Source organism: Myotis lucifugus, unplaced genomic scaffold (genome assembly GCF_000147115.1).
Source record: "Myotis lucifugus unplaced genomic scaffold, Myoluc2.0 scaffold_138, whole genome shotgun sequence".
Taxonomy (NCBI): Eukaryota; Metazoa; Chordata; class Mammalia; order Chiroptera; family Vespertilionidae; genus Myotis; species Myotis lucifugus.
In genome coordinates this window covers 1,807,270-1,821,372 of record NW_005871186.1, presented here as the reverse complement: position 1 = coordinate 1,821,372, position 14,103 = coordinate 1,807,270, and the positions used below count along the sequence as shown (strand labels likewise).

General features: G+C 38.8%; 2 protein-coding genes across 2 annotated transcripts; one reads left to right on the top strand and one right to left on the bottom strand.

Moving 5' to 3' along the window:
- The first annotated feature begins 362 nt into the window (after window positions 1–362).
- Window positions 363–1,678, top strand: LOC102423198 (olfactory receptor 52B4-like). Its single transcript, XM_006094590.2, has 2 exons — window positions 363–1,277; window positions 1,655–1,678. The coding sequence occupies exons 1-2, from the start codon at window positions 363–365 to the stop codon at window positions 1,676–1,678; spliced, it is 939 nt and encodes a 312-aa protein (XP_006094652.2).
- A 7,736-nt stretch (window positions 1,679–9,414) lies between these two features.
- On the bottom strand, window positions 9,415–10,359 carry LOC102423599 (olfactory receptor 52B4-like). The gene has a single exon (XM_006094518.1). The coding sequence runs from the start codon at window positions 10,357–10,359 to the stop codon at window positions 9,415–9,417; it is 945 nt and encodes a 314-aa protein (XP_006094580.1).
- Between the last annotated feature and the right edge of the window lie 3,744 nt (window positions 10,360–14,103).

Sequence of the window (14,103 nt, the reverse complement as noted above, 5' to 3'; positions counted from 1 at the left end):
TCATATCAAATATTTGAAATTTTAACATCTTTATTTGTAATCATCAGAACCTGAAAGCAATCCAAATGTATGTAGTCCAACTGGAAAATGGATGACTTAATCTGGTACATCCATATAATGGAATACTGCCAGCAATGAAAAGGCATGAACTACTAATACGAGTATAACATAGAAAAATCTCAAATGCATTAGGCTAAGTGAAGCAACCCAGACTGCAAAGGATACACACAGCATGACTCCATTTGTAAGACATTTTGGCAAAGACAGGATTGTAAGTACAGAAAACAGAAAAATATACAGATAATCGAATTTTCCTCTGTCTCTGTAAATAGGTGACAAGGTCTTAAAAGATTTCCACGAGTATGACTGCCTTAAACCACACTGGTGTTAGCCACACAGTCTTCCGCTTGCTGGGCATCCCTGGCCTTGAGGACCAGCACATGTGGATTTCCATCCCCTTCTTCATTTCCTACCTCATCGCCCTGCTTGGGAACAGTCTGCTCATCTTCATTATCCTCACAAAACGCAGTCTCCATGAACCCATGTACCTCTTCCTCAGCATGCTGGCCGGAGCAGATGTTGTTCTCTCCATGTGCACAGTACCTCAGGCCTTGGCCATCTTCTGGTTCCATGCTGGGGAGATCTCCCTGGATCGCTGCATCGCTCAGGTATTCTTCCTCACTTCCACTTTCATGTCTGAGTCAGGGATCCTGCTAGTGATGGCATTTGACCGCTACATTGCCATATGCTACCCGCTGAGATACACAGCTATCCTTACACATGCGCTGATTGGAAAAATCGGTGCGACAATCTTTCTGAGAAGTTATGGTACAGTTTTCCCTGTTATATTTCTTCTAAAAAGACTGACTTTCTGCAAAAGCAACATCATCCCAAACACCACTTGTAAGCACATTGTCTTGGCCAAAATTTCCTGTAATGACATACGAGTAAACATCTGGTATGGTTTTTTTGTCCTAATGTCCACCTTAGTCTTAGATGTTGTGCTAATTTTTGTTTCATATATGCTTATCCTCCGTGCTGTCTTTCACATCCCATCCCGAGATGCTCGACACAAAGCTCTCAACACGTGTGGCTCCCACGTCTGTGTCATCCTCCTCTTTTATGGGCCTGGGATCTTCTCGGTTCTCACACAGCGCTTTGGGCGCCACGTTGCACTCCACGTTCACGTTCTGCTGGCCAATGTCTATACTCTCATTCCACCTCTGTTAAATCCCGTCATTTATGGCATTAAGACCAAGCAGATTCGGGACCTGGTGGTTTGTTGCTTCCAAAGCAGAAATGACTTTAATAATAGAAACTAATCTTGTCCTTTTCTCAGTAATTCTCACCAGGCTTGAGGTGACATTATTTATCAGCATATGGAGAGGACCAGTAGAGACACTAGTCAAAAGTCTCTGTGTCAAGTTGTCTTAGAGCAATTGTATGAGTGATATGTTGGTGGATGTTTCTTGCAAAGCCTTGAATAGGTCATTAGATATTAGTTTCTTTGGGGTCTTAGTTAGCGTTCTCATAGAAATCAGATCATTTCACCTCTCTACTCCTAGACGAGAGGTTAGAATTCAATGAAGTGGAGACTGGCCTTCCCTGGAAAATTGTTGAACTATACTGGGGTATTCTGTGCTTTGAATGTCAGCACTTGCTTTATTCCTCTCATTAGGACATTTTTCCAGCCATTCATCCCTATATCAGATCCTCATATTTTTTTCTTTTAGACAGATTTTTATGAAATGTATATATTACATATGTCATATATATTCAATTTACCATTATACTTTTAGCATAAATGAGTGTTCGTGTAAATATATTTTTCTTCTCTCTTTCAAAATACAAAACAATTCATTAATGCTTATGTTTGTAAAATTTTTATTTATGTTGTTAATTATTTAGAAAAAAATATTCGACATGAGACCAAATAAAGTACACACACAAAAAGTATACTAATCAAGTATTAAACAGAAAATACACTACTATGTAACAAATGTTATCTAGGTTAACAAAAGTGCATACTAGGTTAAATCAACCATGGCACATCTATAATTTACAATATAAAAGAGTAGTAAGAGGTAATAATATGGGTTTATATGTTTGCTGATGGAAATATATTCACATTATATTTGCGAGACAAGTATGTCCCAGATCAATCAGTTAAATATGATGGAATTTTAAAATAATATGTTAATCTAAACATCACACATCAATCTATGCTAAAATTGTATGAATGGGTGACTATACTTGGGTTATAAGGTATAGGTGATTTTTATAATAATTTTAGTCTGAATTTTCTAATACTTATACAGTGAGCATAAAGAAGAATAAGTTAAAGGTTTTTTTATTTTGTTTTAATAAATTTTATTGATTTTTTACAGAAAGGAGGGAGAGGGATAGAGAGTTAGAAACATCGATCGGCCCGCAGCCAAGGTACATGCCGTTGACCAGAATCGAACCTGGGACCCTTCAGTCTGCAGGCTGACGCTCTATCCACTGAGCCAAACCGGTTAGGGCGGTTTTTTTATTTTTTTAAAAAAAGTATGTTCAAACACCATTGACCAATATTTCCTTTAGTATAGGAATGCAAGAGATTAATTATCTCAGGTTTTGATTGTGTGGAAACATTTTTATTTTGTTAGTCTTAATTTTGAAAGGGATAATTTCATGGGTATAGAATTTTAATTTGGCCGGGGTTCTTAGAACTTCAAAATTGTTCATCAAGTACTTTTTTTTTCTATCTTTTCTATTAAGAACTGACTTGAAAGTTTTATTCTTGCTCCTATGAATGTAATGTACCTTTTATAGCTGGCTTTTTTTGTCTTTTTTTTTAAGAACATTTATAATATATCCATCTGTAGATAGTTTGCATATATCTTGGAGTTTTTCTGACCTTCTTGAATTTGTGAATTTATACCTTTCATTTGTTTTGGATGGTTTCTGTTATTATTTTCTTGAATATTTTTTTCCAGTTTCTCTCTTCTCTCTGGTTGGAACTATAATTATTCTTATATACTGAGTGGCCAGATTATTATGACTGGCCAGATTATTATGACCACCCCATTGTTGGTCCACCTTTTGCCTTCAGTACTGCGACAATTCTTGGCATTGACTCCACGAGATGTTGAAAGGTGATGTGAGGAATCTGACACCATAATAAGGGATTATGGTGTCCTCCCCTCTGACAGCTGCCAATCTGTTCCATGTATCCACTCTGACTTATTTCACTCTGATGAATAGCACTGTCCAGTTCTGTGAGATTTGATGGTTGTGGAACCAGCTGCCTGATGGCTCTTTTAACTTTGTCCTACAAATGCTCAATTGGATTGGGATCTGGTGATTGTGGGGCCACCTAAGCAAGGTGAAGTCTCCCTCATGTTCTTGAAACCACTCCTGCACAATACAAGCACTGTGGCATGGCGCATTGTCTTGTTGGAAGAAGCCATCTCCATTGGGATATACCATCAACATGATAGGATGAACCTGATCAGCAACGATACTTGTGTATGTTGTGCTATTCAGATGTTTATAATGATCTGGCCCTCTAGCAACTTCAGTGCAAAATTATAGCTAATTTTCCTACAAACGTCAGGTGGTCATAATAATCTGGCTACTCAGTGTATATACTTTGACTGTGTCTATCATTTGTCTTATGCTCATTTTTTGCGATTCTCTTTTTCTTCCTTTCACTTCAGTTTCTGTCATTTGTATTAATCTATCTCCCAGTTCCTAATCCTGTCTTCTTTTTTAAAAAATCCATTGTTTAAACCCATCCATTAAGTACATCTTTTTAGGTAATAATGATTTTAGTTGTATAATAACATTTGAATACTTTCAAGATCCTAATTCCTATTATCTCGCTAAACATTCAAGTATCTTAACTATATTTTATTTATTTTTAACAAAATTCTATAAATCTTGACTGATATTTTCAACAGTTGGGTTATTTATTTGTTTTCTTGTTTCTGTTCTAACTTTTAATAATTGATTATAAGGTCATATCTTTTTCCAGATCAAATAATTTTTTATTTAAAAATATAAACAATCCTAGTATGTATAATGTGTATTTTGTTAACACTTTGTACATATTAAACCTAATCAGGAACAAGTTAAATATAATTTTTTAATTTCAATAATCTCTCCTATATAAAACATAAATAAATATAATAGACCACAATCAAAGACTCATGAATTATTATGTTTACGACAATTTTATTAATATTGAGAACCATTTGAAAGAATCCACTGATGGACTATTTCAAAAGACATTCATGCCCTAACTGGTTTGGCTCACTGGATAGAGCATTGGCCTGCGGACTGAAGGGTTCCAGGTTCGATTCTGGTCAAGGGCATGTACCTTGGTTACGAGCACATCCCGAGTAGGGGGTGTGCAGGAGGCAGCTGATCGATGTTTCTCTCTCATCGATGTTTCTAACTCTCTATCCCTCTCCCTTCCTCTCTGTAAAAAATCAATAAAATATATATATTTTTAAAAAAGAAATTCATAATTTGAAATATATTGTTCACATAAAAATATATCATTGTGGAGATTTCAAGATGGCTACAGAGTAGGTGAAAGCTACCCTCACCACATCCAGGTGCCAAACCAGATTTATAGCAAATTATAGAGCAATGAACCTAAATGAATGACTGAAGGACAGATGAACAGGACCATTACATCCAAGGATTTATTAAAGAAGCTACACAGAGACTGGTAAGAAGGGCAGTGATGTGAAGAGGGCTGGCCCCCGAATCCATGTGTGGTGACTGAGGAGCCAGAGGGATATCTTGGCTATAAAAGTACTGCCTGAGGAGCATAGGGACTCAACCCCATGCCAGGACCCCCAACCCAGAGCACTAGGGCTAGGAAGAGGAGCCTGCATAGCATCAGGCAGTGAAAATTGGTAGGAACTCAATAGGAAGAGGAGAGAGTCTGCCAGAATACCAGGTGCTGTCCTAACAGGTCACTGCACAGGAGCTTGCTCTCGGGAACTCACCAAGAGCTCACATAGAGGGGAGGTGGCCCAGGGCATCCGGTAGTCAGAGAGATCTGGTGGCGTGGCCCCAAAGAGAGAAATGGAGGGTCAACTACCTCAGTCACAGTCCTGAATCAATATCCCATATCACCCTCAGGCACCATCTTCCCAGGGTCAGGCACTCTTATTATTTTTTTTTGTTTCTTTGTTTTTTGTTTTTAATTTATTGTTGAAACTATTACAGATGTCCCCCTTTTCTCCCCCTCCTTTACCCACTCTACCCAGCCTTCACTTCCCCTCCCTCTGGCCATCACCACACTGTTTTCTACGTCCATGAGCTATGCATATATGTTCTTTGGCTAATCTCTTTACCTTCTTTCATCCAGTCCTCTCGTATCCCCCTCCCCTCTGACCTCTGTCAGTCTTGTCCATGTATCCATGCCTCTGATTATCTTTTTTTCACCAGAGGCATAGATACATAGAAAAGACTGACAGCTGTCTGTTAATAAAATATTTTTAAAATAAATAAAACACATACATAGACATGTATACAATATTTTTAAACTCAATGAGCTTATAATATTTAGTTGGGTAAATAAAACACAGATGTTTATATATATATACATATATATATATATATATATATATATATATTATTGCATTATGAAGTTAAGCTTAATATATGTGACATATTTTTGTTGAATTTTTGAGGTGCAATTGGTTCACAAAAATGCAGGTTTCAAGTGTACAACTCAACAAAACATCCTCTACACAGTACATTCTGAACCCATTGCCCAAAGCGAAGTTTCCTCCCTCCCCACTTATCCCCCTTTTGCCTATCTCCACCTACCCCACCCCTCTTTCCTTCCGGCTATCACCACATTTTTGCCTGTATCTATGTGTTGTGTGTGTGTGTGTATATATATATATATATATACTTTTTTTTTGCTTAATCCCTGCACCTTCTTTCACCCAGCCCCCCAAACCTCCTCCCCTCTGACAGCTGCCAGTCTGTTCCATGTATCCATGCCTCTGTTTTATTTTATTCGTCAGTTTATTTTGTTTGCTAGATTTCACATATAAGTGATATCATATGGTATTTGTCCTTCTCTGACTGACTTATTTCACTTAGCATAATACTCTCCTTGTCCATCCATGCTGTCACAAAATGTAAAATTTCCCTTTTTCTTTTTACAGAGGAGTATTCCATTGTGTAAATGTACCACAGATTTTTTATGCACTCATCTACTGAGGGGCACTTGGGAAGTTTCCAGATCTTGGCTATTGTAAATAACACTGCAATGAACATAGAGTTGTATATATTGTTTTGAAGTATTGTTTCACATTTCTTCAGATAAATTCCCAGAAGTAGGATCGCTGGGTCAAAAGGCAGTTTCATTTTTAATTTTTTTAAATATATTATTATTGATTTCAGAGAGGAAGGGAGAAGGAGAAAAGAGACAGAAATATCAATGATGAGAAAGAATCATTGATCGGCCGCCTCCTGCACAACTCCCCCCTGGGGGTCGAGCCTGCAACCTGGGCATGTGCCCTTGACCAGAATCTAACCCAGGATGCTTCAGTCCGCAGGCCGACACTCTATTCACCGAGCCAAACCAGCTAGGGCTAATTTTAATTTTTTGAGGAAACTTCATATTGTTCTTCACAGTGGCTTCATCGATCTGCATTCCCACCAACAGTACACGTGGGTTCCCTTTTCTCCACATCCTCACCAGCACTGTTGTTTGTTGATTTATTGATGATAGCCATTCTGACAAGCATCAGGTGATATCTCATTGTGGTTTTAATTTGCATCTTTCTGATGATTAGTGACATTAAGCATCTTTTCATATATCTATTGACCATCTGTATGTCTTCATTGGACAAGTGTCTATTAAGATCCATTTCCCATTTCTTAATTGGGTTGTTTGTTTTCTTTGTGTTGAGTTGTACAGTTTTTTTATATATTTTGGAAATTAATCCCTTATCAGATGTATCATTGGCAAATATGTTCTCCCATTCAGTGGGTTTTCTTTTCATTTTGTTGATGTTTTCTTTTGTTGTTCAAAAGCTTTTTAGTTTGATATAATACCATTTCTTTATTTTTTCCTTTGTTTACCTTGCACGAAGGGATATGGTGGCAAAAATACCTATGAAATATTTCTTTGTGTGCCAGAGAAAATTCTTTTCATATGACCCTAAATAAAAATGGAATTCATAAAAATCATTATATATCAATGTGTGAAAATATGCTTAAAGAACAAAATATTTTCTAAATGTTTCATGATTATGTGTCATGGATGAGATCATTGTGATTATTATGTTTCTTCATTATGTGTTTTATTTTTATTTTTTTCATTATGTGTTTTTAAACAACCAGATACTGTTGAAATGTTAAATATAAAATTTAAACTCTAGAACAAATGAAATTTTAATAAATAGTAAGTAATGGATGTATCTTAAAATGAAAAAAACTGAGGGAAAAATAAAAGAATAATCCAAGGGAAAGACCAGTGATTTGGCTACATGGAAATCACTAGGCATCAGGATACCCAGCTTCTCAAGAGTTTCCACCAACTACTATCATATAATTCATTGATCCATCCTCTCATTCATCCTCTTATTATTTATTCATTCAACAAATATTTAATGAGGTCCTGAAATGTGCTAAGAACTGTTATTAGATGCTACAGATACAGTAGTGTAAATATCACACAAAAGTATTTTCCTCATCAAATTTTTACTTACTTAAAAGAATGCGAAAATAAACAAAATAAAAGCAAAGTTGGCATATAGTCAACTCTATGTAATGGTTTGCTATGACAACCACCACCAGCAGCAGCATGTATTATAGAGAAAAATAACAAATGCAAAGGGCCTACATTATCAGTTGTGAGATGTCACAGGGATTCTGATATTAAATAGGATGGTCATTAGATATCAGTGCTTTGGTATCTCAGCATTCTCATCCATTGAATTCAGAATAAGATCCATTTACCTGTCTACATCTAGACTAGAAGTTAGAATGCAATAAACTAGAAAATGGCCTTCTCTGGAAATTTGTTGAACTATACTGGGATATTGTATAATGGTTAATTTTATGTGTCCATTTGACTAAAATATGGTGCCCACTTCTTTGGTCAAGCACCAGTCTACATGTTGCTGTGAAAATATTTTTAAATATAAATAATATTTAAATCATTAGACTTTAAGTGAAATAGATAACCCTCCATAATGTGAGTACGCTTCATCCAATCAGTTGGAAACCTTGAAAGCAAAGACTGAGGTCCCCAAGGAAGGTGGAAACATAGAAATTCAGATTGCAACATAGAAATTCTGCTAGCACTGTGGACTAAGGAATATGGACTAAGATGAGGACACATTTTGATTATTGATTTTCAAAATGTGGAGATCATTATGATTTTAACAAGTGCAGTTTAAATGAGCTGGTATAAGCGAATGAGAAAATGGATGGGGTCAAGAGAAAAATTAGGGGATTTGAGACTGCCAGTGGACACTAGGTACTTTCCTCTATGCTGGAGAAGAGAAATGAAGTAGTAGATGTAGGTGAATGCAGATTGGGGGGGGGGGGCGGTTCAAATTTATTTTTGTTTTGGTATATTTTTACATTGAAAGAAAAAGTGATATGAAAAGATGGGAATGGCCCTGGCAGGTGTTGCTCGGTGATTAGAGTGTCAGCCTGCGCACTGTGGGGTCATGGTTTCAATTCCCCATCAAGAGCAAGTACCTGGGTTGCAGGTTAGATCCTGCACCCTACTCAGGGCCAGTGTGGGAGGCAACAGATCAATGTGTCTCCTCACATCACTGTTTCTCCCCCGCCCCCGCCCCCAATCTGATTCTCTCTCTCTCTCTTTTTCCCACTCCCTCCATCCCTCCTTTCCACTCTTTCTAAAAATCAATGGAAATCCTTGGGTGAGGATTAACACAACAACAAAAAGATGAGAAGATTCCAATAAAGAAAAAATGTTAAAAATAACAAGGACAGAGAAAAAAAAATGGCTGGAGAAATGTCCTAAGCTTGATGAGAGACAAGCGAATTCAAAGCACAGAACACCTTGAAAAGAATAGTTCAGCAATTTTTAAGAAAAATCACTGTTAAAGATTTAACTCATTGAATTCCTTAGTCCACAGTTACAGAGGTAAATAAGACTTAGAGAAGTGGCCTGATCTAGTTCTTAATTCTATGGGTGAGAAAGCTAATTGAGGCTCCCAAGACAGATACTTAATGACACATTACAGGCTTTGGGAGAAAACTGCATCAAAACCTCACTGATACAATTGCACTAGAAACACCAACTTCTGGATTCATTTGGCAAGTACTATCTCACCTGCCGAGATATACTGGTGCTAAAGATCACGTCATGCATGGATACCATAGCTGCACAAAAGAATCAGCTTCCAACAGGGAAAGTTATTTCTGCTTTGTAAACAACAGGTGGACCACCTGATCCCTAATTTGCTTGGTCTTAATGCCATAAATGATGGGATTCAGCATAGGAGGAGCCAGAATGCAGATATCAGCCACCAAGACATGGATATGGGGTGAGATGTGGCGTCCAAACCTCTGAATAAGGGTTGTGAAGATCCCAGGCCCATAGAAGAGGATGATGACACAGACGTGGGAGCCACAAGTATTGAGAGCTTTGTGTCGAGCATCTCGGGATGGGATGTGGAAGACAGCTCGAAGAATCAACACATATGAGACAAAAATTAGCACAACATCTAAGATCACTGTTGACATTAGGACAAAAAAGCCATACCAAATATTTACTCGTATGTCATCACAGGAAACATGGGCCAAAACAATGTGCTTACAAGCAGTGTTTGGGAGGATGTCACTTTTGCAGAAGGTCAGTCTTTTCAGAAGAAATATTATGGGGGACATTATACCATAACTTCTCAGAAAGATTGCCACACCAATTTTCCCAATCAGTGCTTGTGTAAGAATGGTCCTGTATCTCAGTGGGTAGCAAATGGCAATGTAGCGGTCAAGTGCCATCACCAGCAGGATCCCTGACTCAGAGATGAAGGTGGAATGGGTGAAGAATAGTTGAGCGATGCAGCAATCCAGGGAGATCTCCCCAGCATGGAACCAGAAGATGGCCAAGGCCTGAGGTACTGTGCACGTGGAGAGGACAATGTCTGCTCCGGCCAGCATGCAGAGGAACAGGTACATGGGTTCGTGGAGACTGGGCTTGGTGAGGATAATGAATATAAGCAGGCTGTTCCCAAGCAAGGCGCTGACATAGGAAATGAAGAAGGGGATGGAAATCCACATGTGCTTCTTCTCTAAGCCAGGGATGCCCAGCAAGTGGAAGACTGTGTGGCTAACACCAGTGTAATTTGAGGTAGTCATATCTGAATCAGATGACGTGGCACCTCACTTCCTATTCACGGGCAGCAAAGAAAAATAAGATTATACTAAAGATTTTCTTACCAAAACCGGACTGTTCACATCTACTTAATACTATTCCATTCTGAGGGTGCCATGGACTACGATATTAAAGGTGAATAGCCCTAGCCGGTTTGGTTCAGTGGATAGAGCATCAGCCTGTGGACTGAAGGGTCCCAGGTTTGATTCCGGTCAAGGGCACATGACGGGGTTGTGGGCTTGATCCCCAGTGAGGTGCATGCAGGAGGCAGCAGATCGATGATTCTCTCTCATCATTGATGTTTTTATCTCTCTCCCTTTCCCTTCCTTTCTGAAATCAATAAAAAAATATTTTTTTAAAAAGTGAATAAAATATGGCTTCTTTTTTGAATGAGGTCTTAAGCTCCTAAATAAGATAGACATTTATATAACTAACTAATGATTAAGTCAACATATTATATAAAGTCTATATATATAAAAGGCAAATATGCTAAGTGTCCCCTCAGGAGTTCCATTGCTCTCTATGACATGCGCTGACCACCAGGGGGTGGCGTGGAATGAAGGAAGGCCACAGCCGGCAGCTGGCAGGCCCTGATCAGCCTTGACCGCCGGCCAGGCCTAGGGCTCGTACCTCTAGTATTTAATATTGAAACACAGTATTACTTATTGTTCATATTTCTAGTAGTCTTAAAAATTACTTCATATTTGAACTTTGCCTTGAAAATAAAGTATGATATCATCAGGTTGAGGAAGTACCAAAAAATGAATGGAGTGAAGTTGTTTGGGAGTCTAACAAGAAAAGTTTGACACATAAATGCAAAATATTCAAAGCAGCTTTCAGCTCTGAGAGGTTGTGATGGTGAAAATTTGAAGTAATTGGGGTAAAAAAAGATCACAACAAAGATAGATTGGCTCCTAATATAAATTAGAGTATAGATGTCATGTTAGGAAAAATGGTCAGCCATAGATGGTTTGGGAAATTGGAAACCATTTTGGATATATTTATCTGGCAACTACGGGATAGATAGGAAGGACGGAAAAGGAGAGCAAAGACTAAAATAATGAAGTTTGCTCGATTAAGAGAAATTGATGTATTGATGAATTACTGTCACGTTGAAGTAAGAACAGGAAAGTATCCTTCTTAAAGTAACATCTCAATTTTAGGGACTGAGAGGAACATGTTACTTGTGACACACCATTCATTTCTTCTGCCAACACTGGCAATAGAGATTATCATCATCCACTTTTCAAAATGGGAATTTCAGGCTCAAGAATATTGTCACAACTCAAAGAACAGAGCTGGAACTTGAAGCTTTTCTACATTTACTAGGCACAATTTCTCATCTTAGAAATAGATCAAGTAAAAGTGACCTTTCTAAACTAATGAAATTGAGATGCCCTCCTGACCTAGGGAAGGATGTCCCTCAGTAGGTAGCTCTATGTGACCCCCTTTACCACAGAATGAAGAGCAGGAAAAATACCACAAAGGTTTTATCGTTATGATTGAAATTTCACCAGCTTTTGATATTTGCTTCCTTGGTATTGTCTCAAAAAAGGTGGGGGGTTGTAAAATTTTGGTAAGGATGTAAATACTGTGCATCCAGTACCCAAGCCAGGAGAAGGCTGACACCTTGAGAAATGCCTCTGTTGTCCAGTGTTGTACAGACCAAAGAAACAGGTGCTAACATGGATAGCAGGCAAGTGGGCCAAACTACAAAAACTGGGGGAGAAGGCAGAAAAAGGAAAAGTTAAACTGTTTCAGATTCTAGAAGCACGGTGGTTTAGTGGACAGAAGCAAGCACAATTACTTGTGGAAAGAATAATTTCAGCCCTGGTCACCTGGCTCAGTTGCTTGGAGTTGTGTCCCCTACACCAGTATACCAGTAGGTTGTGGGTTGATTCCTGGTCAGGACACATACCTAGGTTGTGGGTTTCGATCCCCGGTTGGGGCATGTACGGGAGGGAACTAATCAATGTTTCTCCATGTTTTGTTCTCTCTCTCCCCCTTCCTCTCTCTCTCTCTCTCCTGATAAAATAATAATAATAATAATAATAATAATAATAATAATAAATAAAAATTAAAAAACAGAATAATTTCACTCTCAGGGCAAAGCTCTAGATCCTAAACTCTGCACACCTCTCCAGGTGATTGTTTAACTTGATATCCATTTGCATTATTTGAGCTGAGTGCAGAACACAGATAGTGAGCAGTTCAGAGATTCCAGGGATGAAGAAGCAGAGGTAAGCTATTTTAGCATCTTTGCATTACACAGTGCCTGGCTTGGACCTAGTACATAGTAAGTAATATAATCATTTGTTCTCTTGTCCTCCAGATTTTATTCTCCTCACCTCTAAATTTAATTTCCAGAGCAGGAAGATCTGCTCCTGCTTTTATTTTCATGCTACCCCTAAGAAACAACTAAAATTGTACTGAAAATAAAATCACTTGAATGGAGCCCAGTAGATGCTTGTGAAAGTGCCTGCTACAGTCAGCAACTACCACCAGGTCCCTCTATGGTCACACAACCACCATGAGTATATAAATTGCCCTGAAGAAAACCATCCTCCAGGAGATGGAAGAAATCTGAATAGATATGATAATGCCATTGGGGGTGATGGACAAGTGTGACTCTATTGACAAAGTAATGGCAGGGAAAGGTGGTGATAAAGCAAATAAGTAACTAAAGAGAAAAGTTAAACAGGACCTCTTACACATATTGATAAATCTGGAATACTTTGGGAGCAGCATAGAGGACTTTTCTTTAAGGTAGAAGAGAATACAGGCTAAGGAGCTTGCAAATTGTGGGCTGGTCTTCAGGTGAAGTTTTATGAACTACAGTGGCTCCTTGTATAACTCAAGTTCACTTTTAAAAACCTTCTCAAATGCTTCTGCAGCCTTGATCCGGGCACCTTCAGTCCCCTAGACAAGATGCATTTCGCTGTCTGATTTGTTCTGTGGAGCTGCCTGCCCCAACTCAGTGCACTCTCACAGTCTGCCCACTATGTCAGGAAGGTGCCTGCAGGACATCTTTCCACAGGTCACTCCTACCCCTCTGGTTTCACAGGAATCTAATCGTCAGAGCACCTATTCAGGGATAGTAGCATATTGTCACTGTTTCCCAATTGATTGTAAACTTTCTGAGATTTGAGAATTGTCTTGTTAAAAAAATGGATTCTCCCCGCACTCTGATGCACAATGTAATCCCTCAATAATGATAACTAGTGGATGGGAGGTATAAACAGCCAGGACAGGAGCCCCGAGTGAGTTCTTTCTAGCGCCTAAAATGCTCCCAGTAATGAGAATCTGGTGACAAAGGGGAACTTTCTGTGGAGGGGTCCAGGCTCCTTGGCACACTGAGAGCTGAATTGTGGGCTCAGGCCCAAAGACTCCCCACCTGCCCCTCTCAGACAGTAGTGTTCATTCTACTTAAACATCTATATTTGTAAGTCTGGTCCAGTGGTGTGCTGATGAAATAGCTCTTGGTCGGGGGGGGGGGGGGCGGGGGGGCCCTTTTAATATTTGTTATTGTTGGTAAACCTCACCTGAGGATATTTTCTCCATTGATTTTCAGAGAGAGTGGAAGGGAGAGGGAGAGACAGAAAGATCCACCCCAGGACATTGCCCCTGAACAGAACTGAACTCTACAACCTTTCCGTGCCGTGGGCTGGACACTCTAGCCACTGGAGCCCAAACTGGCTTAGGAGGCAAGGAAAACCCCTTTTCTTTAG